The sequence below is a fragment of the Chionomys nivalis genome, chromosome 7 (assembly GCF_950005125.1).
Source record: "Chionomys nivalis chromosome 7, mChiNiv1.1, whole genome shotgun sequence".
In the NCBI taxonomy this organism is placed as follows: domain Eukaryota; kingdom Metazoa; phylum Chordata; class Mammalia; order Rodentia; family Cricetidae; genus Chionomys; species Chionomys nivalis.
In genome coordinates this window covers 86,274,585-86,302,257 of record NC_080092.1, presented here as the reverse complement: position 1 = coordinate 86,302,257, position 27,673 = coordinate 86,274,585, and the positions used below count along the sequence as shown (strand labels likewise).

The window sequence follows — 27,673 nt, the reverse complement described above, 5'->3', positions numbered from 1 at the left end:
TTATGGTGGCAGCAGAGAAAAAATATGAAAATTTACAGAAACCAGTGTATAGAATGATCTATAACTTATCAAATAAGGCCTGAAAAAAGTGATTAAGTAGAAACAAATGTCTCTCATTTTGTTGACCTTTACTGCTTCAACATTTTTAAAAAGGACAAGTTTACATACATATCTCAATATATATCTCTGAAAATCTTATGTTTGCATTTAAAAAGAATAAGAAGATACAAAATGATTATTATAAAAAAGGAACTCACCAATGATGCCACTGTCCCTGCTTTCCAGGGTGGAGGTTGGACTGGTGACAGCGCCATAGCTACAGTCCTTGGCAGCTGCATTTGTACTGACTGGTGGGAGCGTAGAGCAGGGGCTGCTGGCAGGGGGAGAGGCAGTGCTGCTAGTCAGGGTGGAGCAGGGACTTATCCGCTGGGTGATTGCTGAGGTCTGAAAAATTAGAGTCAGTACAAAGTAAGATTAACTGCTTAGCTATAAAAATGCATCTCAAGGCCAAATAGTAATTGACTAAACAAAAAACAATAAATATTATCAATGTAGCCTTTCCAACTGCTATACTGGCTTAGTCTTAGGTTTCCAGGATGAGAAATCCCATGTTCTACAATTAAGGTAAAACCTGACCACTTAACATGAACAGAGACTTGTGGCTAGTTTTCTACTTTAGAAATTACCAGGGATATTTCTGTTAGTAATCACTAACAGAAATGTCTTCTTAAACACAAAATGCTATTTCCAGTCAATGAAACTTTTGGAAGGTTTGGAACTTTGTCTTGTTAAAAAAACCTCCTTTGACTAGAAAAAGAATAACTCTGTAGCTGAGGAAAAATAAAGTTCTTAATGAAAAGAAGGGTCTTTTTGATACACAGGTCACGAATGCAGAGGAAAATACCTTATTCTATAAGCCTCTCTAATAATACAAGGTAAACGATGTTAACATAAAAATTAATTCTGGTAAAAAGTGATTACATACAAAGATAAATTTGTATCTTGAATAATTCTTACACCTGAGATGATGACCTTTCTAAGTTTCTGGAGGAGGACAATCTTGAACTACTGATCCTCTTGCCTCCCTGTTCCAAGTTCACCTACTACATGAGTGCACCATTATGCCCAGTTTTCCTTGGTAAGTTTCTAATATGAAGGGATTAAAAATTACCAAAAGGTTGGTGATAATATATTCTGATTTGTCTAACTAATGAGATTCAATTTTTTTATTCAGCTCTTTCTTCCCAAATAAATTACAAAGTAGTGAATAAAAGTACTTTTTTTGGTCAAGCACTAATTTTATCCTTATAAAAGTCATACGTGATCAAAGACGAAATTACGTGAAGAAGCACTAATGATAAATTTTAATATGTTTAAACATTAAATTTAAAAGAAGCCTTCCAACTCTTTTACATAGTCTCCATCAATAGTCTCTTTGATGAAACTTAGTCTACATTTAATAACAAGAGAATGTGGATACAATCCCCATGTTTAATTATTTATGTTCAATCTGTGTTGAATTTTAGATTCTGCACAATACCTGGTTATAAAATATACATTTGACTTAAGCTAAGTCTTATTATATTACAACCAAATAAACACTTTCAGTCATATTAGTAACATTAGGAACTGATTTTTATTTACAACGAAATAAGTCCTCAAAATCTAGGAGGTAAATTTCTTTTCCTATATAGTATTTCTCCAGAGAAAAGAGGAGTTCCAATTTCTTTGTAACCTCTGTCTTTTACAAAATATTACTGGTCACTAGAGTAATGCCTTCTACATAGGAGTGCAGCAAAAATCACTTATAAGACACATTGAAAAAAAAAAGCTCCAACAAAACCAACAGACATAGAGCTCTATAGCACCTCAATTTAAAAATTCAACACACAGTTTTTTTAGTGGTCAGTTGTTCATTTCCCTCACATGTAAGATGGCTCACAAACACAACACGAGGGCTTTGGCACTGTGGCAGAGGGGATCATCCCTGGACTCTTAGGGCAAGAGGGTCTTGGCCTTAGTATACACTCATAAGGGAAGGAAGGTGATTTCACTCGCCTGCCCTTGCTAGGGACTAGAAGAAGAAAGTCAGTTCCACTCCTTCCACCTCTCAGCCAGGAAACCATCTTGGTGACGTATTTCATTTTAACCATTGTAATATGTGGTAAAGGGACTAGCTTGGTCCCAACCATTATAGGGAGGTCAACACACAATTTTACCCTTCCTGTACTCAGTTTACATAGCTTGTGGGCTGATGAAATGAACTGTACTTGATGTTTTACAACAGGTATATCTATACTTATCATACATCAAGAAGTTTTATTTTGGGATGAATTCATTGTTAACAACTCATTTCTATATGTAGACAAGATTCTCATTCTGGTCTCATACAGGCAGTGTATGACATACATAATATAGTCCATGTAAAGGTTAACCCCAAATTCACAATTTTTATGTTATTTTCTAAAAAATAAAGCAAGTATTATTGAACACATGCTTTAAAAGTCTTAAATATAAAAGTAAAAGCCGTAAACTGTTTGGAAACTCAGAAACTCTTCAAGGCTTAAGAATTAAAAGACAACCCCTACATTTATATATGGAGGCTAGTAAACGCTGCAGGCCAAATGGATATCTATTCAAGTTACTCCAATTCTACAAGCTTTTAGCAGTTTTCTAACCATTCTCCAAATGGAGCAAAACCAAATTCACTATCTGGACCTTTTCTAAGGTTCCACATATAGGTGGATGGCGGGTGAGATGGCCCAGTGGATAAGATCCCTTGCTGGCTGGGTAAGCTTGATGCCCTGAGTCTGATCCCTAGAACCCACATAATGCAGAGAGAACTGTCTCCATTAGGTTGTGCTCTGACTTTTCTACATATGCACGGCTGTACATGTGCTCCTCTATACATGTGCTTTTATACTACGCACATCATGTACACACATACACTTGTGTAATCATAATACTTAAAAATGCAGGCAAACTGAAGATGAAACTCCTAACGTTCATCCTAACACCTTAGGGACTGCTGAAAGAAGAAAATAAAATTACTAGAGTTAATTATCACTTCCAGTAATTGTTCTTTTACAGAAAACGATCTATTCTAACCTACCTGTTAGATTCTGCCACCATAGTACTAATCTGGGACATCTTCACTATAGTGTCTTCTGGAATGCAGTAGTCCATCTTTGTCAAAGCATTTAGCTCAGCAGAAAGTTATCAAAGATCATGATCTCCTAGTTCTTAATAGTCTCCCTAGACTACAAATTCCAATGGTCAATAGAGCCACTTTCTCTGTGGCTCCAGAACATTTAAAAATATTCTTTTCCAAGAAGCTACAAGTATCATTAGTTTTTACGTTTAATACTTAACAGTTTTTAAAATATTTTTATATACTTTCACTTCTTACATAAAAGTAATACCAATACACTTAATAAGAAGAAAAGAAAGAAACAAGAAAATGGGGGCCAGGGAGATAGCTGAGCAAGCCTGATGACCTGAGTTTGATTCTTGGGACCCACACAGTAAAGGAAAGAACTGACTCTCATAAGTTGCCCTCTGAGCTCCACATATATGCCAAGGTACATTTTTCCCATACATACACCAATATATAAATGTAATAGTAATAATAATAAATACAAAAATGAAATTATTAAAAATACGAAGGTAATGAAATAGTATTCTCTAAACATAGTCTTACATATTGTACATGCTAATTATGCTATGTATTACTGTATTCTTTCTATTTATATGGCACTTTCAGCTTACAAAGCATTATTGCTGTTACAATAATCCTGTTATCTTGTCACCTTTCTTTTCTTTTCTTCTTGGTGGGAGGCTAAAAATTAAACCAGGGCCTTTCATTTGCTGGCCAAGCACTTACCACCAGCTATTTCCCAGCCTATGCTTTAGAGTTTTACTTGGAGATACGGTCTTACTTAAAAGTAAGGCAAAGTCTACATACTTGTAACATGATTTGAAATCACAATGACATGAAGACTCTCAAAAGCAAGATGAGTAATTTTATCATCTTTGAAGAAATGTAGCTTTGTAACAAATAAATAAATAAATAAATAAACTGTTTGGCTATGAGAAGGAGGAGGGTATCACGATAGTGATCATTATTAGAACAGTCATATGCTAACCTGACATAAATATCAAGAAATTAAAAGTATCTGGGAGTTACCTCAGTGGTAAAGCTCTTGCCTAGCAAGCATAAGGCCCTAGGATTGGTTCCCAGGATAGGGGTAGGTCAAGACATCTCCCCAGGCCTGAATATATAAGTCACTGAAATAGTTAGGTTTCTATTACTGAGATAAAGGTTAAAGGCAACTTGGTAAAGAAGTCTATTTCAGCCTACAGTTATAGTCCAATCATGAAGGAAGTCAGAGGAAGAACTCAAAGCAGAAACTTGGAGGAAGGACTCAAGCAGAGGCCATGGAGGATTGCTGCTCGCTGGTTTGTTCCCACTAGTTTCCTCCGGTTGCTTTCTTACACAGTCTCAGACCACTTGCCCATGGGCGTTACTACACACGGTGAGCTAGGCCCTCACATCAAGCATTCATCAAGAAAATGCCTACAGGCAATCTGACAGCCCCACTTCTAACTGAGATCCACTTTCCCAGATAACTCTAACTTGTGTCAAGTTGACAAAAACAAACTAGAACATAACCCAAAAGAAAGTTAACTCTAAAATAATACTTTAAAGCTTTCTGAGATAGATTCTCAGACCACTAATTTCTCAGATTTTCAACTTTTCTAATAAATGTATTCAAAACTAGTCTTTATTATTTTTCAGTAAACCTTGAGCTACATCCTATATGTTGTACTTAGTTTTCATTGCAACAGTTTAAAATCTTTTCTAATTTTCTGGATTCAAAGGCTGCTGAGATGCATATTATTTAATTGCTAAATATTTGGGGATGTTTAACTTTTAGCTGTCATTTTCTAAGCTATTTTAGAATTAATTCTACTGTAGTAGAAGTAACTGGTAATTTTAGAAACCGATTAAGATCTGCTCTAGGCTCAGCATATCATCAACCTGCCAATAAAGCATATATAGTTGAGAATAGTGTATACTCTTAATTTCTCAGTGCAGTGTTAATCCCTCAGTTCTTTCATTTGAGTAACTTATTATTTAGTCATTCATTAGTTTGTGTTTTGGCTTTTGCACATATAAAACACAAACAAGGAATACTGTGTTTATGGGAAATTAAATTATAAGCCACAAAATGAATTCTAACAATTGATATCATTCCTTTCAGGATGAGCACACACCCACATCATCTTTCTTTCCTGCTATAAAATGCTAATTCCCATTGGTTAGTCAAGTTGATAGGGCATAGCTTACCTGATTTTCATCCTGTACTTCCATGCTGTACTGATCACCTGGCTGTACTTCCGGGACTTTCTCTCCAAGGAGGAAACCCAGACGAGTCATGAGTGTGTTTGCTGCCTCATCTACAGAAGGAGGTGGACCAAGTTCCTGTTCAACATCACCTGCAGCAAGAAGACAGCAAACATAAATCTTAAAAACAAAATGGTTTAGTTTTATTACTGTTTTTATATTGTTTGTTTTTTCTTTAGTTTTCACATTCTAAGTTCAAAAATTATAATGCTCAAGTCTATCAGCTGAATTTTTAAACTTCTGCATGAGTGCATGTATGCTTGTGTGTGTAGAGGTCAGAGGTAAGTCTCAGTGTTGTTCCTGAGCAGCATTTACCTTGTTTCTGAGATGGTGGTCTTTCACTGGTACTAGGGAAGATTGACTGGGAAGGGCTGGCCAGTTAGTCCTAGAGATCTGCCTGTCTCTACTACCCCAGTACTGGGATTACAATCATGTGCCACCATGACAGGTTTTTATGTGGGTGGGAGATTGGACTCGAGTCTGCCGGCTTGCATTGCAAACACTTTAATAACTGAACCATCTCCCGAGCCTTTGATTTCCCTACGTTTAAAGATTGTAATTATCACAATCTATTGATACTATTCTCAATCTATGTATAAAAAATACTTGAAGAAATGTTTTTGTAGCATGGTAATATGTAAACGTTACATGTAACATTGTAACATGTTAATGGTTCCTGTTATTTGACCAGTAGCTTTCAAACAGTCTCATTCTTGGATCTATGTTTTAGTTACAACAGCTCCATCATTCAAGTTCTTTAGATGATTTCTCTTTTTAAAGAGTTTGTATAAGTACTCCTTTTATAGGTTGAAGTAATTTAAACGTTTGATAAAGTTTCAAAATAGTACAAAGAATTTCTGCCCCCCTCCCAGCCATATAAAACGTAGAATTCTCCTTATCCTCCATAGCTGACCATTTTCTATAAACACATTCTTTTGTATAACTCACAGGCCAGAAATCAGTATCCTGACCTTTCCTTATTACTATGACCTCAGCCCCAGGCTGAACCCAAGTTTGAATCCTTGGTGACATGCTCTAGATTAGAAGGTAGAATTGCAGCATTACACAACTCACTTAGTTATCAGGTCATTTTCAAACTAAGAAACAGTACTTTACTGTTAACTGCCATGACCTTGACTCTTATAAGGCTTACTTTACAGTCTAGGTATTTAGTGCAATGTTCTTCAATTTATCTTCTGAGTCTATCCAGGTTATGCATTTCTTTGCGGAAATGCCAAAAAAGTTTTGCCATGTTAACTTGGATCACTTGGTCATGCCAGTGTGTACCAGAATTTTCTATTTTAAAATTATATTTCCCCCTTGTAATTAATAAGCATTTTGATGGAATTATATAAAATGCTTCATTTACTAATATATTTTGTTACATATACACACATACACACACATATATATATATACAATAATTCCACATATATAGAATTTCCTTTAGGTAGAAATTCTTCTACCTTAAGTACATATACAGTGTTGTGTAACCACAGTCAGTATCCACTTTTAGAACTTTTCATTGCCCCCAAGAAATACAGCTGCATTAAACAGTGATTTTTCTCCCTGTCCTCCTCCTCTTACCAGCCCCTAGTGACTGTTAGTCTACTTTCTTCCTTGATGAATTTGCCTATTCTAAGCACCCTGTGTAAATAGAATCATACAGTATTTTACTCTTTGGATTCTGGCTTATATCACTTTGTATAATGGGTTCAAGGTTCTTTGTGCTGTAACATGTTTTAGAATGGCATTCCTTTTTAACAGTATTCATTCGTTCATCTGTTGTTGGACATCTGGATAGTTGTTTTCAGCTTTTAGCTACAGTGAATAGTATGAATAGTGATGTATAAATAGATACTTGTCTGACATTTCTTTAATAAATTTTTCTATTAGGAGGATTAACATTCCCTGGTTGGATTACTATCAATGTTTTCAAATAGTGATTCTTCTCTATCCATCCATCCATCCATCCATCCATCCATCCATCCATCCATCCATCCATCCATCCATCCATCCACCCATCCATTTCACTGATTCCTATCTTACATACTGGGTTATAATTGGTTACTATCAGTATTTAGTTTAAATCATTTTATACTTAGCTAGGGTAAGCAAGCTTCTTAAATTTGGTTCTTACGGCCTTTTAACACATTCTTGCCATGTTTTGGACATAGCTCTAAGGTGCATGATTTTGTAGGTTCATCTGGTATTTTTCCTGTCTCAGTTACAGAATCAGAAAAGCTCTTCAGAAGCCTTTGTTCTTCTTAGAGAAAAAAAAAAAGGTATAACAGCTATATACTAGGTATGTCAATTGTTATTGGGGTATCACTTCCTCCAGGACCTGCTCAATGAACAATTACATTGTATTCATATACACATATATTTGTAAAGTAGTATTTATATGTACATATATGTGCAAATATATACCTACACACATATTATTTCCTTAAGTATATACACATTGTTTATACATATACATTTCCATTTTTGTTTGTAAACCTACACACACAGAGTTCTCAGTGACAATTCTAATTCTAACTCAATACCTCCTTAGGGTTAGTTCATAAGATATAATTTTCTTCCTATAATATTGACAAAGTGGCCTCTGTCCTTAGTCTGTTTTCCCTCCAGGTAACACATTTAACTGTTACCTAAGGTGACCCTGCACACAAACGTTCTTATGCTGGTTGTGCTCCTACTCTAAGCTAAGGAGCTTCAGTCACCACCACTTCATCTTCTACCCCAAATGAGACAGAATTCATATACTGTAAATTTTACTTCAGTGATTATATAATGCAGTGGCTCTCAGTTTATTCATAAAGTTACACCACAATCTGATTTTAGAATATTTTTATTACTTCAAACGGAAACCATGGCTCATTTTTGCCCTGAAATTTAGATTCTTAAAATTCCTGATCTCTGCTATTCATTTTAGCCCTCTTGCTTAAAGAATGTCACATTTTTCCATACAATTAGCCTTTTGGATTTCCATTCTAGATTGAGTGGCATTTTAATGGCCACTATAAGAATTATCTTTTCCATTGAGAGATGCTAAAGAGAAAATAGTGCCATCCATGGCCACCATCCCCCCACCCCCACCTTATACTACTTATTCCTAAGAAGATTTTTTTTTAATCAATCAAAACTGAGACAGGGAGCTTAAAATGATTCATTATAAATGTGATATGGAAATTTTTATAATGATATATTTACATGGCCATAAGTATTTTTTTGGTTCAGATGCAAGCAACTCTCACTTTGTAAGAAACCATACACAAATCCTATTATTATAATTTATGATAGTCAGTATTAAACATTTAAATACTTCACATGCTAAGAAAAGTTTTGGTTTTTAACATTCAGTTTCTTATTTATCTTGACTTCCCTCCTATGGTCACAAACTGGATTAGACAAGAGATGCATGTATATTTTTGTATACTAGTACTAAACTAAAGTTCTGTCTGTGGAAAAAATCTAGATAAAACTATTATTGAATTTACGTCAGAGAATCTATTTTCCTTTCAATGGGCACCGTAAATTTCTTTTCAACAGAACAGAAATAATAGGTAGAATTATTTTTATACTGTAAACATGCATTTATGTGCTAGTATTCTTTCAAATGACTGAAGCTTGTTGTTTATTGATTAAATAAAATGATAAATTTTTCTCCTTCAGCTCACAAACAATCCCTTTTTCTCTGCTATACATTAAACTAACTCTCAATTTTTATCATAGATTCTAGGTCTCTAGATATTCAAGGACTCCATTTCATTTTCTCCTAAAAGGCTATAATTACCAAATATTTTCTAAACATAAATTTTATTGCTAGGTTTTACTAAAATTTACAAAACATGGAAGAGATAAGGCTATAATCTATATGGAAATAAAAGGATCACTACATGATGTGTTTAGTGACACACTTAAAATACGTAATATGCACAAGTTGATATTCTAAACATTTTACAAATCTTAATCATTAAAAATCATTTTTAGGCAGTATTTTGCCCCATCGCCCAAGCTGAACTTGACCTTACATCCTCCTGCCTTAGCCTCCTGAATGCTGGAATAGTAGGCACATGTCACTGTATCTGGATCAACTACTTTCTTCATGAAAAATGTGATACTATCTCTTGATTATAAGAAGACGATATTAGATGATACCAGTCTTGACTTATCTTCTTCCCTCATCTACTTCTAGTACGTGTTAAACAAATACCCCTATAATCTCAGTGGCTTAATAAAACAGAGCAGGTTGTTTCACTCATCATGGGTGTAGGAAGCTCCATTTTGTTGTTTTGAGACGGGGTCTTACTATACAGCCCAGGCTGACCTTGAACTCATGATTTTCCTACTGCAGCCTCTTGAGTGCTGGAATCACAGCCATGTACCCCACCCTCACATTCAGCCTACCTTACTTAATCTTTATAACTTTATGAAGTAGGTATTATTAATATCACTTTACATACGATTAGACGGAGGCATATGGAGTATAATCAGTTCAAAGTCACACAAAGGAAAACTAGGATTAGAACTCAGACTCTGACTCCAAAATTCAGGCTTCCAATTACCATGATTTAGTGCCTTGCTGGAAGGAAATGGTGTAACTAATGAGTGTTGAAATATGAAACGCTAAGGGTGTACATAGTGAGAGAACATTTGCCTATTGTGTCCAAGACCCTGTATCTGATCTCTTGCACTGTAAAACAACTAACCTAGTAGCAAGCATACTGTTTATAGTATTTTAATTTCAGCATCTATAATAACACATATTCTATACCCCGCTGACCTCTATTGTTATCTTGGTCAGAGACCACACTAGGCCTTTTACCTACAGAACCTACCCTCATGGCCACAAGTACTTTGTAAAGGAGTTTCTATGTAGTCACACCTTAAGCGTTACTGTGCACCTGGAATGGAAATGATAGGGGACTGAACCAGTTACCTAGGCCAGAGTGGGCCTGAGAAAGCAAGTCCCACGGGAGCAGGAGCGGATCCAGACCAGGACTGAGCTGACGACCTGAAAATGATTGTTGCCTGGAAACTTTTTCCCAAATTGTACTGTGTTTTATTTATTTTTTATTGTTTTTATTGAGCTATATATTCTCTGTACCCCTCTCTTCCTCCCCCAACCTTCTACCCTATCCCATGATTACCACACTCTCAATTTACTCAGGAGATCTTCTCTTTTTCTACTTCCCATATAGATTAGATCTATGTAAGTCTCTCTTAGTGTCCTCATTGTTGTCTAAATTCTCTGGAATTGTGATTTGTAGGCTGGTTTTATTTGCTTTATGTTTAAAAACCACTTATGAGTATATGTGATAATTATCTTTCTGTGTCTGGGTTACCTCTCTGAAAATAATGTTTTCTAGCTCCATTTTCATGCAAAATTCAAGATGTTATTTTTTTCTTCTGTGTAGTACTCCATTGTGTAAATGTACCATATTTTCCTTATCCATTCTTCAGTCAAGGGGCATTTAGGTTGTTTCCAGGGTCTGGCTATGACAAACAAAGCTGCTATGAACATAGTTGAGCACATGTCCTTATGGTACAATTAAGCATCCTTTGGATATATACCCAAAAGTGGTATTACTGGGTCTTGAGGTAGGTTGTTTCCTAATTTTCTGAGAAATCGCCACACTGATATCCAAAGGGGCTGTGCTAGTTTGCATTTCCACCAGCAATGCAGGAGTGTTCCCTTTACCCCACAACCTCTCCAGAATAAGCTGTCATCAGTGTTTTTGATCTTGGCCATTTTTACATGTCTAAGATGAAATCTCAGAGTTGTTTTGATTTGCATTTCTCTGATGGCTAAGGATGTTGAGCATTTCCTTAAGTGTCTTTCAGCCATTTTAGATTCCTCTGTTGAGAGTTCTCTGTTTAGGTCTGTACCTCATTTTTCTATTGGATTATTTGTTCTATTGATGACCAATTTCTTGAGTTCTTTGTATATTTTGGAGATCAGCCCCCTGTCCGATGTGGGGTTGGTGAAGGTCTTTTCCCATTCTGTAGGCTGTCATTTTGTCTTGTTAACCATGCCCTTTCTTTTACAGAAGCTTTTTAATTTCAGGAGGTCCCATTTATTAATTGCTGCTCTCAGTGTTTGTGCTACTGGGTTTATATTCAGGACGTGGTCTCCTATACCAATGTGTTTAAGTGTACTTCTCATTTTCTCTTCTCTAAGGTTCAGTGTGGCTGGCTTTATGTTGAAGTCTTTGATCCATTTGGACTTGAGTTTTGTGCATGGCAATAGACATGGATCTATTTTCATTCTTCTACATGTTGATACATAGTTATGCCAGCACAATTTGTTGAATATGTTTTCTTTTTCTCATTTTATATTTTTTGCTTCTTTGTCAAAAATCAGGAGTCTGTAGGTGTGTGGATTGATATCTGAGTCTTCAATATGATTACATTGGTCCTCCTGTCTGTTTTTATGCCAATATCAGGCTGTTTTTCATTACTGTAACTCTGTAGTAGAGCTTGAAGTCAGAGACTGTGATGTCTCCAGAAGATCCTTTATTGTACAGGATTGTTTTGGCTATCCTGGGTTTTTTGCGTTTCCATATGAAGTTTAGTATTGTTCTTTCTAGGTCTGTGAAGAACTGTATTGGGATTTTGATGGTCATTGCATTAAATCTGAAGATTGCTTTTAGTAAGATTGTCATTTTTAGTATGTTAATTCTACCCACTCAAGAGCATGGGAGATCTTTCCATTTTCTTGTGTCTTCTTCAATTTCTTTCTTCAAAGATTTAAATATACTGACAATGAACTAGCTGTCATTACACTCTCCAAAGTCTGATCAATTTGAACAATATTTTCATTCTCATCTCTTAGCAGAACACTGCCTGTATGGACACCTTCACGGTCCCCCCTGATATCTACACATGAGTGCAGGTGCCTGTGGAATCCTGAGGGCTTTGACTTCCCTGGAATAGAGTGACAGATGGTTGTTAGCTACCTGATGAGGGTACTGAGAACTGACCTAAGTCTTCTACAAGAGTAGTAAGTGTTCTTAACTTTTGAGCCATCTCTCCAGCCCCCCAAATTCCTTGATACACAAAAAGCAACAACATAGCAAAAATCTGGCTGAGTAAAGTCTATAAATAAGACACTAGTAAAAGGGAAAAGGCAAGCGACACAGTGGCTAAAGACAACTGCAATTTGGCAGCCCATATACTAAATTTGTAATGATTCAGAGATGAGCATAATCCAATTTCAAGGATGACACACAAATTCAAGAAGCGTTCTATATTTTTTTTAAAATGACATCAGAATTTAAAAAAACTGCAATTCATATAACCAACAGAGGCCTGTATCCAGAAAATAAATCCCTGCACCCAAGTCAATGAAAAAAATCTAACAAAAGTTGAGAAATGGCTTCCACATACCTGCTACACCTACACTTCTCACTGCTTTTTCCATTAAATAAATGTAATTTAAAATTTATAACATTCTTCAACACCTGTATTTTTAGCATCTTGTTAACAAAAATTTCCAAAAAATGACACGTAACAGTCACGTGGCACTCACAGAATTGTTCATATGAACAAAATTTGAAATCAACCATCAATAATGGAAAATGAAATAAGAGCAATAAAAACACCTTGCAAAATATGAAGAATACACACTAAAGGACTTCACTTATATCAAGCTAAAAAGGCAGTGAAACAAACAAAAGACAGGTAAGGGCATGGAGGAGGCATGAGGAAAGCGTCTGAACACAAGAGCACAGAACAGATAAGGTTCTGCATCTCAAGTCTGGTAGCACCTAATACAGAGGAGTGTGTTCACTTCATAAGATTTCAGAACAAAGAATTACATTCAGACACTTTTCTGTATTTATGTTGAATGTTAATAAAAAAATCCACAAACAATGAATTAAGGACACAGGCACCGACTTTCAGAATGGAACAATTATTTTGAAGAAAGAAGTGAAACTTATGAAAAAGGAAGTAAATATTTCAAATTCAGTATCTATTTAAATATTCAAATGAAGTAGAGTAATTAAATAGTAACAAATTTAATACCATAAAAGTCTAGATATTCCAAGCCAAGAGGTGGTGGAGCATGCCTTTAATTCCAGCACTCAGGAGGCAGAGGCAAGCAAATCTCTGTTTTAAAGACTTAGAGGAAATTATATACAAAATGTATTAAAACATTATCATCTGGGGTGCTGGAAAATGACTCATTTGGTAGGAGGGCCTAAGTTGGGATCAGCTTTTGAGAGACACATTTTCAGTTGTATTCTGGATCTTACTATCTTACCTCTCAGGCCTTTGGGAAACTTGATATAAAAGATGAGCCTTCCTCTCTCAAAAATTAAAGATAATGTGTTTAGGTAAGTTTTTCCCATCGGGTATAAAATACATTCAATACTATTGCAATAACAAATCACAAACAACTTTACCAACTCCTCTTCCCATTCTTTTCTAATGATTATGTTAAGCAGCTGATGTATATAAGAACTATTTTACAAATCAAAGGAGGTAATAAAAAGCAAAGAAGAAATAAATAAAATTGTCTTGGGAGAGTGGAAGGTGGAAGATGAAGGAGTCATATCTAAAATTAATACTTCAATGAGTATGATGTTGAATAGTAGACTGAAGAAAAAGGAGCAGAGAGAATCATTTTCAGATAGAAATTCTGCTTGAATTTACAATTCAACTCAAATGTCAAATCCTATGATAAAAACTGACTACATACAAAATATTTAATGTTTTAAAAATGATTATTTTTAATCAATACCACATTACTGGTAGTGTTAATAGCATTAAACCTAATGTTTACTGAGGCACTACTAGCTGATCAATCCCTATGTTCATAAAATATATTAAATCATTTAATACTCACAATATCCTATTTTACAAGTAGAAAAATCTGCAAAGATGAAGATCTTGCTTGCTAAGGGCTCAGTGTCAATAAAGCAACTGTTAATATTTTAAATACAGGCTGTCTGGTTCAAGAGCCCCCCCCTTTTCCCAAGACAGGTTTTCTGTGTAGCTTTGGAGCCTGTCCTGTCCTGGAACTAGTGTAGACCAGGCTGGGCTCAAACTCACTGAGATCCACTTGTCTCTGTCTCCCTAGTGCTGGGATTAAAGGCATGCGCACCACCTCCGTCCAAGGAGCCAATGTTCTTAACAACTGCATTACTATGTTAAAATACAAGATTTAAAAAAATATGCAATTGGTAAGTATTTGGTTGTTTGAAACAGGGTCTTTTACAGCCCAGGTTGTCCTCAAAGTCCCATCAAGTCTCCTGACTCAGCCTTCCAAGTGCTGGATAACAAGCATGCATCACCATACCTGTTCCTATGATTATTTATTTTTCTCTTTAACAGAATACACTGCAGTTATTTGATATTAGACAATATGGAAAAATACTTAATGACTTAAAAAAACTTTTTTCTACTGAGAATTTCGGCTGTCCAGCACTGTGTTAGGTGTTAGATATGCACTTATGAAACATGGGCACCATTCCATAACCATGGGAGAAATGAAATGCAATTTAAATCACAGCAAATTAAATTCTGTGATAAACATAACACAAACAAAAAAAATAAGCTGCTTTAAAAAAGCCAGTGAATATTTCAGAAGACATTTGATGAGCCTTTACTTTTAAAGGTACCAATTCTCTACTCAGCAGGTATACATCACCTGTAAAAGTACCTTCTGCTTCAAGTAGGCAATACCCAGGGAGAAAATAATGATTATTTTCCAAAGAGGCAAATACCTAATAGAAAATTATTTAAACCTCTAATCTTTATCCTAACATGATGGCTGCACACAAATAATGAAATGTTTTGTCTTTCATTTTTTCTTAATTCTCAGCATTCTCTTAGCATGTGCTATGCCATTTACATAATCCATTCATTACAAACTACTGATTTCTCATCGATTTAAATATGACATCTCTTTGTGGTAATACTAATACTAATCTCTGTGTTCTTTCTAACAGAGGTATAAAAAAAAAAAACAATTATCTTGACCCAACTACCAAAACAAACTTGATTATATTTCCATTTCTTAGTTCTTAAATAATTTGTTGAAGTTCTCATTTTTGGAATACTAAAAAATGAGTAACTCACACCAAGTATTGAGAAAGTACAAGAACTTTTCCATGTTCTTGCAAAAATATCTCCTAAATATACAAATCAGTACCCAGCAAAAATGAGAGCCAGGGGCTCTGGTAGCTCCCCACTCACAGAGCAGCTCAGCTGGTATTAAGGCATCACCCCACATTTAGTTCCCTTGGCCACAACTAAAGATGAGGCAGAGGAACAAATGGAGTCAGAGTGAATATACTTATAACTGTTGAAACTGGGGGTATATTCATGGAGACACTCTAAGTTTACGCCTTTCTACAGGATTTCTTGGGACTCAGGCACATAGCTTTACCTAGATAACAGAATTATTATGAACTTGTGCTCTGGCGACTGACTAATAAACAAGTGGTTTCTCTGGTCCTTTCAACTCTGGTCTCAGAATGAGTATGTCTATACCTACTGTTTTTAAGGCACATTTTAGTATGTAAGCTAGGCTAGGCCCAAATTCACAGTATGGCCCAGATGATCAAACTTTTAATAATCTTGCCTCAGCCTCTTGAGGGCTGGAATTATGGGAGTATACTCAAAGCCTTTTCTTTCTCTTTTTGGTGTGTGTGAAAGTTAGAGCATTGCACAGCTAGCAGAAAGAGAGTCAGAAATTAAATCCAGATAAGTTGAGGATTTAGCTCAACGTAGCCCTTCATTTAATTCCCTGTACCTGTCTCCCCTGTCAAAAAGAAAAAGATATTAAACCCAGGTCTGACTCTAAAACCTAAGGTTTTACTCACTAATATATGGGGTTCAAGAATGGGGCATTAAAGTGACATGTAATTCCTGGGTGGTGGTGGCACACACCTTTAATCCCAGCACTCAGATCTCTGTGAGTTTGAGGCCAGCCTGTTCTACAAGAATTAGTTCCAAAGCAAAAAACCCAGGATATCCAAAACAACCCTGTATAATAAAAGAACTTCTGGAGGCATCACAATACCTGACTTCAAACTCTACTACAGAGCTACAGTACAGAAAACAGTCTGGAATTGGTATAAGAACAGACAGAAGGACCAATGGAACCCAAAAGAAGACCAGGATATTAATCCACACACCTTCTAACGTGATAAAGAAGCAAAAAAAAAAAAAAAAAAGTCAAATGAAAAAAAGAAAGCATATATAACAAGTGGTACTGGGATAACTGGATATCAATCCGTAGAAGAATGAAAATAGACCCATATCTATCACCATGCACAAAACTCAAGTCCAAATGGATCAAAGACTTCAACATAAAGCCAGCAACACTGAACCTTAGAGAAGAGAAAATGAGAAGTACACTTAAACACATTGGTATAGGAGACCACGTCCTGAATATAAACCCAGTAGCACAAACACTGAAAGCAGCAATTAATAAATGGGACCTCCTGAAATTAAAAAGCTTCTGTAAAAGAAAGGACATGGTTAACAAGACAAAATGACAGCCTACAGAATGGGAAAAGACCTTCACCAACCCCACATCGGACAGGGGGCTGATCTCCAAAATATACAAAGAACTCAAGAAATTGGTCATCAATAGAACAAATAATCCAATAGAAAAATGAGGTACAGACCTAAACAGAGAACTCTCAACAGAGGAATCTAAAATGGCTGAAAGACACTTAAGGAAATGCTCAATATCCTTAGCCATCAGAGAAATGCAAATCAAAACAACTCTGAGATTTCATCTTAGACATGTAAAAATGGCCAAGATCAAAAACACTGATGACAGCTTATTCTGGAGAGGTTGTGGGGTAAAGGGAACACTCCTGCATTGCTGGTGGAAATGCAAACTAGCACAGCCCCTTTGGATATCAGTGTGGCGATTTCTCAGAAAATTAGGAAACAACCTACCTCAAGACCCAGTAATACCACTTTTGGGTATATATCCAAAGGATGCTTAATTGTACCATAAGGACATGTGCTCAACTATGTTCATAGCAGCTTTGTTTGTCATAGCCAGACCCTGGAAACAACCTAAATGCCCCTTGACTGAAGAATGGATAAGGAAAATATGGTACATTTACACAATGGAGTACTACACAGAAGAAAAAAATAACATCTTGAATTTTGCATGAAAATGGAGCTAGAAAACATTGTTTTCAGAGAGGTAACCCAGACACAGAAAGATAATTATCACATATACTCATAAGTGGTTTTTAAACATAAAGCAAATAAAACCAGCCTACAAATCACAATTCCAGAGAATTTAGACAACAATGAGGACACTAAGAGAGACTTACATAGATCTAATCTATATGGGAGGTAGAAAAAGAGAAGATCTCCTAAGTTGGGAGCATGGGGACCTTGGGGAAGGGTTCAAGAGGGGAGAGGAGAAGCAGGGAGGGGAGCAGAGAAAAATGTAGAGCTCAATAAAAATCAATTAAAAAAAGAGTTAGTTCCAGGACAGGCTCCAAAGCCACATAGAAACCCTGTCTCAAACAAACAAACAAACAAACAAACAAACAAATATCCTTTTTAATGTATGAATAATAAGGTATGCTTACAGAATATATATGGTAACTGGGATAGAGGGAAATGTGTTTTTGGAGTGTATGGTGTCTACTAAGCAATAAATCCTGCTTATGACACTAAACAAATCACTTACACACCCTAGGCCTTAGTTTGCCCACTATTAAGTAATTATCTGATACAGTTCTTCAAGCATTCTTTACTCTGTTAGTTTAGTTATGATGGAATTATAAATTATCTCCATGGCTGCAAAGGTAGAACCAAGTATACCATTTACTTACATATTCACACATTTTGGACATATGAAAATTTTAATTTGAGGAATTATAATAACACATTCAAGGGTCTAGGGATATCTAGATTGAAGCACTCAACTTATTAAGACAAATATTCTGGATTAACAGCTACATCCATCATAAAGTAGCTTTCCTTAGACTGTAGACTAAACATTGATGGCTTATTCTTTCTTGATCCAGAATTTCCTTTCACAAGTAGAACAACATAGAAAATACAACAAGTATAGAGATGCCAGATACAAATGGGCAAACCAATGTATGTCCTTATTTTAGGCACAAAAGATCTATTCTTCTCGCTTAAAATGTATAGAAACAATGTCAATTACTCCCAAGAAGTTAAGAGTAATACAATAAACCCCACAGACTTTCAGCACTGTTTATTGACTATTTGTAAGCACTCTACAGTAGACTTTACACCAACTGGTTCTTAAGGCATGAAACATCTACCAACAGCTTTGCCATCATCTGGGAATTTGTTAAGAAATGCTAATATTCAATCTTCCTCAGACATACTGAATCAGAAATTCTAGGTGTGAGCCTAATTAATCTGCATTTGGGCAAGATCTGGTAATCTTGAAAATTCTTAGGATTTAAGAATCACTGTTCCAACCTTTGGTTTACAACTGTTGCTTCTTTGAGACATTTCCCTAAATTTGCAGGCAATCAGTAAAACACGTAGACAAGAACATCAGTCTTAACTGTTTATAAATATATGTATATCCCTTGTTTTGTTAGCACATCTTACATTAACAATTACAAAACACATGGATTTGCTACTTGTTTTGTAGGAAGTAGAAAAAATACCCCCTTCTTTCTATTTTCTAAAGTTCTGATAACTGAATTTATGAAATAGACTAACAGTAGATAGGCCAATAGAAAAGGCAGGCAAATGTATTGAATGCATCCTAGGCAGCAAAGAAGTATCAAAATGCCCAGGAACATCAATATGTTTATAGGTCCTCTTCACAGAGGAGAGATGATGTGGACAACTTATGGACAGTAAATTATTTTTTTAAAAGATAAGCAGACGCCGGGCGGTGGTGGCGCACGCCTTTAATCCCAGCACTTGGGAGGCAGAGGCAGGCGGATCTCTGTGAGTTCGAGACCAGCCTGGTCTACAAGAGCTAGTTCCAGGACAGGCTCCAAAACCACAGAGAAACCCTGTCTCGAAAAAAACAAAAAAAACAAAACAAAACAAAAAAAAAAAAGATAAGCAGACTTGCAGAAGAATAAATGAAATCCTGTGACAAAGTTTAGTTGACACCTAGGCATGGTGTCAATCTTCAGTCTCCTTTGCTGTGACAGTCACTCTTCCTGCTGGTGAGGTTCCCTGGGAGAAGACTGCTAACAACTGTGTTCCTTTTGTCAGAGAGTCTATCTTTCGGCAGGTAATGCAACTTCAGAGAAAGTCTGTGCCCCTGCTGCTTCAGGGGAGGAAAAACAAGGTAGGATAGGAGGGCAGGAGGGCAGAAGGTCAGGGAGATCTCAGATCTAAGGCAGCTTCTGAAACCTTCCAGTCAGTGGAGTCAGTATGACAAGGCATTGTACTCTGGGGTACCTTCTGTAAGTCTCAGGTTTGTCTGCTGCATACTCATTAATCCATTTTGTTTACTGCTAATTCTTGATACTACCTAGAAATAATACTATATTCAAGTCTCAGGTTACATTCTCATCTCAAAAGAAAACTTATTTTTTAGAGGAGCTAAAAACATTATAAAAGCACAAATTGGTACAAAGTTTCTATACTATCAATCTGTTTAGGGTTGTAAAAGGAAGGCCTACAAAGCATTTAAACAATCATTCTGGCATCGCTGATTCTTTCTGGTGTTCTAAAGACCTTAACTCAAGTTTGATTCTACCAACTAAGAAGTCATGCTTGAGGAAAATATGCATACATAATCACATTGCTAAGACTGCCCAGAGTGATTTAGCACAGTCATTCGCAGGTCACAGCTACTCTGCTTCATGACCAGAACAACAGCTACATTAGACCAGTAATATAATTAATATGGTGCTAAGGAGATTAGGCTCCCCTGACAGTCATTCTGACATGTGAATCTAGAAAAGGAAAAGCCTCTAGAGGGATAGCAGTATAGCTGAGGGGTAGAGGGTTTGCCTAGCTTGTGTGAGAACCTGGTTAGAGCCCTCACTCAAAGGAGTGGAGCAAAATGAGGAAGGGAAGGAGGGTAAAAAGAGATGAGAAGAGGGGGAAGAAAAAAAAAGTACTGAGTGGAAAGAGTGTCAAGAGGGGGCATTTAGGAAATGCAGTAGAGAATTCAGCATTTATTTTATGCTAACCACCGAAGTTTACAAATAACTGTAAAGTACAATACGCCATTTGCTACAAAGTGCACCTCAACATGGGACAAAGAACCTATACAGTGCTATCCAAAGAGCTTTTGTTGCTTTGGGAAACAAACTGATTTCTAATACAAAACTATTACTGACTTAACAAAGAACATTCTAAGAATAAAATCCCCAAGGTTTTTCAATATTCAAAATGGATTCATAAAGTCAAATATACTTTACTTATCTGGGTGTGGCCCAAGTTTTCTTCTACTGTATTACTTAAACTTGTCCTAGCTTGCCTCAGAGATCTAGAACCCTGATATTTCAAATCAGACTATGATATCTCTTTAGAAGTAGAATCATTCTGTCCTCTCACTCCAAGTGGAGGAAATATGTACTCTTTACTTTTTTCCACAGTGGTTTAACATTAATTTTAAAGAGCAGGAATAAACAAAAGACCTAAAAACAAGTATCTCAAGGTTCTTTACTACTGTTCTGATCTGTATTTCCAGCTAGAGCTGTGAATTTTTCTGACACAATTCTATAGACTCACTTTAGGGAGAGTGTAAAGGGTGTTGCTAGGCAACTCACTGAAGTCTGAAAGAATTTAAGCATTGATAATGAGTCTGTCTCAGTTTGGCTCCCAAACAAGAACAGTTTTAGTGAAGCCCACATGTGTTTGCAGGCCATTCACAGGAAGAGGTTATCTATAAAGTGAGTGTCCAAATGAGTCAAACTCAGGTATCTAATTCAAGTTTAATGTTTCTAATACCTAAAGTGTTTCTGCAGCTATCCAAAATTCCGCAGCAATTAGGCTCATGTCACGCTTAAAAGGTACAGTACTAAATGAACAGTCTATACAAATCTTTAACATTCCCATTAGTACATGGCCAAAATAACATGTCTTCAATTATTTCAAATCACAAAAATAATCCTGAAATTTCATTTGCCAAAATTATTCTGCAATTAATCCTTGAAACGGTTCTTAATACTTACTCTCACCAATAGCAAAACAAGATGTACAGTAAAACCCTAGGCTCTTTTAGGAGAATAGATGCTAAGAAACAAGAAATAACATGTTTTTATGAGAAGTATACATGCAAAGCACTGCTCTGCTCGGTGGGCCTGGAGCAAATCTCCCTTTTCCAAAGCAGACACTGCATGCATGCTTACCAGGGCAGTATGCATCCACGTCCAGTTTCTGAGCTGAAGTGAGAGTTGGGGAGCCAAGCTCGGACTCTGGAATTCGTGGGCTCTCAACAAACTTTGCCTTCCTCAGAGGGGCTAAGGACAAAAAGAGAAAGGAGGAAAGAGAGGAAAGTAGAAAAGAAGAGGGGTGAGAAAAAGGAAAGAGGAACAGAGGGAAAGGGAAAAGGAAAGGGAAAGAGAGAAACACAGAGGGGTCATGAGTAAGGGGAGCAGCAGGCAACAGATGGAAGCACTTAAATGAACGACACACTCTGTCAGACTCAGATCAGGTTACCCTAGGTTTTGTGCCAGGAAAAAAAAAATTAACTGCATTCCTCATACAGGAGATGGGTCATGTTTAAAAGTCACTGAAAATGGGAAAAGCTAAAATCTAATATCCAAAACTTTGAGCTAATTGTTCACTACCTTTGGTTACTTCCTCTCTTTATAAAGAAAGAATTTTCTTATCTTTGCTTTCTGTGTCATAAAATACAAAAATATTAACTAAGGGAGCACTGAAAGAAATTTTAGGGTTTAATTACAGCTACAATAAAAAGTTTATCCAGAAAGAATTACTCTGATACCCAGCCATGGTAAGTACTAAAAAACATGATTAAATATTGATGTAGTTTAATAAGAAAATCAATTATTTAACTGCTCAGCCATTAATATAGGAAGTCAACAATGCTAGGATACTAAAATACAAATTAGCTCATGCCAATTTGACACTGATGCTAAAGAGATATTACATATTTAATCATGAAACCTATAGAATAGGAATATATTCCATACCACAAAAATAATTTATTATATTAGTATATTCATAAACTTGAAGTTGTACTTACTGAAAATTCATATTCAAATTCCTTGTGACAGGGTCTTATGATATAGCCCACACTAGCCCTGAAATCAGGATCCCAATAGCTTGGATTACAGGTGTGTACCACTTTGCCCATCTGGGCATATAAATATTATTTAGTGACTTTGTGAATGTGTGGGTGTGTGGGGGATTAAGTGCATTATTGATTTACATTCAAATGCTCAGTAAATTAGTATCTTAAAAGAAATAATTAGATGAACTACTTTGATATTTTTCGAACTGAATTAAATTACATTCCAGTAAGATGAAGTTGTTTAGCACAAATCAGAAAGGATCAATTGGATGTAGACTTTACGTGAATACATTACTAGCCACATAGCTACAGGTGTCTTAAGATGTGTGAACTTTTCTTCAGCAGTTTCTTCATGTGCTTCAAAATCCTTATCCATTACTGATCTCCTAAGGGATCCAAAATTAATCCTAAAAGATGCTATAAAAAAGTTGCTGTAAAAAGTCCTGGTCATTAAAATGACTAAAATTCTCCTTTATTATTTTTGGAGTCCAAAAACTATCAATTATGAAAGAATGAAAGATGTTTTTTAACAGACAACAAAATCACAATTTAAATCTTAGTGTATATACATAAACTAGAATTATATGCTAAAAACACAACATAAAGCCTGTCATTGTCTCCATGGGAATATAAGTGAGACACTAATAGTGTTAATAGTATGGTTTTTAACAAAAAATAAGTTTTGGAAAAGCAAAATTCTCTCCTGTTCTATGAGTGCAATATTTAAGCCTGTTTTTGTTAAATCATTGTCAGAAATAAAGATTTTGCAAGTTATATACATGTGATTTTTAAGAAACACCCAAATCTCATTATATCCCCACCAACTGATTAAAAAATAACATTTGATTTAGCATTTATTTATGAAGAAAAATTAATGTGTGCATATGTACATTAGTGGGTGGGTGTGCCTGTAGATGTGGCACCAGCCAGTAAAGGGTACTGGGTCTGTTTCTTTAAGGTTAGAGGCACTTGTGGGATGATGCTTGTCATAACAATGTCTGGTTCTCATGGTTTCAGAAGAAACTCTTAACTGCTGAGCCATCTCTTCGGCCGATAATTTTATTCTTCAAGCTCTTCAGTCCTTCTTTAGGATTTTATTAATTCACAGTCCTAGCCTTAAAATAATCATTATACCTGCTGAGTTCTGACAAAGACAGTTCTAGTCCCTCATTAAGGGACTTTATATGTATAAAAAAAGTCTGAAAATATGTTTTTGAGTAATGGACAGGAACTAGTACCTTAGGGTAGAGATGTGAGAAAGGAATTGAGGACAACAGGAGAACTTGAGGGAAGAATGAAGCATGTTTGAGAATTATGGGATGGAGTCAAGGGGAAAGACCATGGTCTTAGAAAATACAGAAAAACGCAAAGAGCTTAAGACTACAAAAGAGATGTGGACAATGGTATAAGCCAGAATTTGCATTGGTTGTGGAAGAGGAAAAAAATGAAACATATTTCTAAAATATGTACTTTTACAGCAAGCAGAGTTATCAGATCTGTGGAGCCCAATGTCATTCTGACTTGTTTTCCTTCTCAGGGAATTGAAATTGAGGCTATCTTTAAAGTTCACAATGGATATTTTATTTGTTTTCCTTTGTACCTTTATTCAGTAGATATTTAATTAATTCTACTATCTACCTTCATCATTACTTCATTTGTCTAATAAGGGGATTGGTTTGATTGAGTCAAGTCTCATTCTGTAGCTCTGGCTGACCTAGAACTCACCATTTGGATTAGGCTGACCTTAAACTTGCAGTGATCCTTCTGCCTCTGTCAACAGAGCTCTGGGACGGCAGGTGTGTGGTACTTTGACTGGCTAAAGTATTATATAAGATAATGGTGATCAGAGCCAAGTAATTAATAGCTACTGTTATCTGTAAGCCAGCAAAACAAAGTATGCATAATCACAGAAAAGACAGGATGCTCAACAGTCATAACACCACCATATAAAAAACAAAAAAACGACAAGTCAAAGATAGCATATGATATTGTCCTTGAAAGTCTGCATTTACATAGATTTCTTTGCAAAAAAAGAAAAAATGCTACCTAACATCATTATAATTCATAAGAGGGATGTACATCAAAAGTGTTTACTTGATCAAAAACAAAACAAGTGAAAACTGATTTGACTGGATAGGATTGGATAGTAAAAATAAACAAAAAGCCAAAACAGGTATTTTGTTGTGATGTAAGAGATGACAGGAAACAGTTATCTAAGAAGTAATTTGAGCCAACATTGGGAACTTGATCTTATGTTATAAAAAATCTAAGTCTAAGGATGTAGGTTGAAGAAAAATACTTATGGATTTAAGAAATATCATCATTTGAAAGGAAAAGTTCATATTTCTAGCAAAAACATTTAGCATGGTGCTAAATATGATAACAGCTCACCTACAATTTACTGAGACATGGGATGGTGAAGGCTACAGTTATGGAAAATAAACAAGATTTCAAGACACAGCATGCAGAGGCAGAATAACACAGTAGCAGAACAATGAAAAGATGGACGGTGGAGGATTTGAAACCAGAAACTAAAACCAGATTCCCACCCTCTGCTTTTCCTAGCACTAAATTCCTGTATACACAATGCCCTTCAGTCATTCTGAGTTCACAACAGTACCTACATGCTGGATGAGCTGCCAAGATTACATTAATTGAATGAGTATAAAGTAAGAATAACACATTTCTAAAGCATTTTCAGAAAATTAAGAAAGAAGTTGAGACAGAAACAACTGATCTATAAAAACAGGCTATTTCTAGTATATGCGGCTAAAATGACAGTGCAAAGGAAATGAATATTGATGCCACACTATGCAACTTAAAAGTCTTGCCAAGTAAATGTTCAAGTAAAAATGGTTTTCCATTCCTTTGTCATTTTTGCTGTACTGTAGATCAAACCCAGAGCACTTTCACCACTGAACTACAGCCCTAGATCTTAAAGCTTAAAAACTAATGTTTTCCACCATTATATGTGTTAATAGCTTTCTTACAGAATTTATACAAATTTCTAAATCATACTCTGAGATTACATGGTACTCCAAAGCAGAATGGAATGCAAGAAAACAATTTTTTTTTTTAAAAAAAAATTCAATCAGTTATGGTAGTGCACACCTATAATCCCAGCAACTGGAAGATAGAAGCAGAAAGAGCAAGAGTTTCAGGTCATCCTTGGCTACATAATAAAACTGAGGGCTAGACTGGGCTTTATGAGACCCTGTACCAAATATGAAAGAAAGGATATTTCAGTAGTATAATAATACTTCAGCTACAAATTTTGTTTTAGGAAGAATAGTAGAAGTGTGTAGATCAGTGGTAGAATATTTCCCTAATAAGAAAGAAGCCATGGGTTTGAGCCCTAACATTACAAGTCAAACAAGCAGACCAAAGGCCAGCAGGGAGGAATTAATTCTGTATGGAACTTACATATAGCTTCTTTCTTAGTGATATGAAACTTCTTTTAGAGCCTGATTCTAACTGCAGATATACAGCTCTAAAAATGACTTCTGCTTTCAAAAAAACTAGGCAACAAATATATGACAACTAAGACTTAGATAAGTACTTTATACATTATCTACATTTACCTAAATCCACTTGACCTTCATAAATTTCTTTCATAAAGAACACACTTAACCCTACTTTGAAAATGGGACATCAGAATCACAAGACTTCTTATGAAGGGCCAGAGTAATAAAATGATAGAAAACAATATACATGTATTTTTATTTCAAATATTATGTCATTGATAATACTGCTACCCAATATTATGGGACTACTTAGATGTGAGATAATTTTTAATTAATCCCCAAAATAAAGTGAGTATTATGGAAGTTCATAGCACGGCAGACATCACTGATGCTTATCAGAGTCCCTTCAGTTCTAAGCACAGGTGCAGTTATGACTTTCAATTCCTATGCAATTTAAGAACTATGTGACTACTCTGGCCAATAAACAACAATGACACAACCTCTGCATAAGTTTACAGTCTGCCTCTTCCTTGCTAACAACAATCATAAAGCAAATCTCAAGCCGAGGTGGTAAAGCCAGAAGACTACTAGTTATCACCAGATTCAGGTTCAACTGTCCTAGAGATCCGTCCAAACTTGCTGGATAAATCAGAAATAGACATTTGTTGCATGAAATCACAAAGCCTTTTTTTTTTTTTTTTTTTTTTTTTGCTTGTTTATCAAGGCAGGATTTCTCAGTAGCTTTGGAGCCTGTCCTGGTGCATGTTCTGTAGACCAGGCTGGCCTCAAACTCAGAGATCCGCTTGCTTTTGCTTCGCGAGTGTTGGGATTAAAGGCATGTACACTATCACCTGGCATCACAAAGATTTTTAAGGCTGTTATGGTATCAGGCCTACTATAATATAACTAATTATCACATAATTCTTGTTTTAATTACCTGTCAATCATTTTATGCCAAGGAGAACATTTTAAAGTAGCACTAATACCAACTAATCCTCATTTTTAACCAAGAGGAACAATTTAGCTTTTAAAGCTGCTTGAAAGTTTATGAATCTGTCAAGTTATCTTCTAGTTATGGTACACAATGTTTTGCCAGTTTGATTATAGAGTATTATTTTCTTATGAATTTTTATTTTATTTTGCTTTACACACATATGTATGTATGTATGTGTAAATGCATGCTGTGTGTGTATGTGCACATGCTCATGGACCCTTAGAGGCCAGCTGGAGTTGCACACAGTTAAGAGCTGCCTAACGTGGGTACTAAAATGGAACTCAACTCCTCTGAAGAGTAGCAAATTATTTTATAGACTGAGTCATCTCTCTAGTTATTCATATTTTTAAAAATAAAATAACCTATATAAGGGCTGAAGAAATGGCTCAGTGATTAAGATCTTACTGATCTTTCTGAGGACCTGAGTTGGGTTTTTCGTACCATATGATAGCTCACAATCATCTATAACTCTAACTCTAGGGGCCAGAAACCTTCACCAGGTATGCATGCAGTGTACAGATATACATTCAGACAAATACTTATTTACATAAAATAAGAACAAATCCAACTTTAAAAAATTACCTATGAGCACAAAA

At 35.7% G+C, this 27,673-nt stretch overlaps 1 protein-coding gene and 1 pseudogene across 6 annotated transcripts in view; one reads left to right on the top strand and one right to left on the bottom strand.

Moving 5' to 3' along the window:
• The window catches only part of Tanc2 (tetratricopeptide repeat, ankyrin repeat and coiled-coil containing 2), a 312,553-nt gene that overhangs the window by 140,097 nt on the left and 144,783 nt on the right, over positions 1–27,673 (bottom strand). For 4 of the 6 annotated variants that reach the window (XM_057773318.1, XM_057773321.1, XM_057773319.1 and 1 more), the window contains 3 exons: positions 21,712–21,822; positions 5,351–5,499; positions 258–444 (listed from right to left, as the gene is read on the bottom strand). In XM_057773318.1, coding sequence (XP_057629301.1) covers positions 258–444; positions 5,351–5,499; positions 21,712–21,822 — 447 coding nt within the window. The remainder of the gene's footprint in view (positions 1–257; positions 445–5,350; positions 5,500–21,711; positions 21,823–27,673) is intronic. The other 2 variants (XM_057773320.1, XM_057773323.1) reach the window with 1 other exon arrangement.
• On the top strand, positions 12,571–12,670 carry LOC130878844 (U6 spliceosomal RNA; annotated as a pseudogene).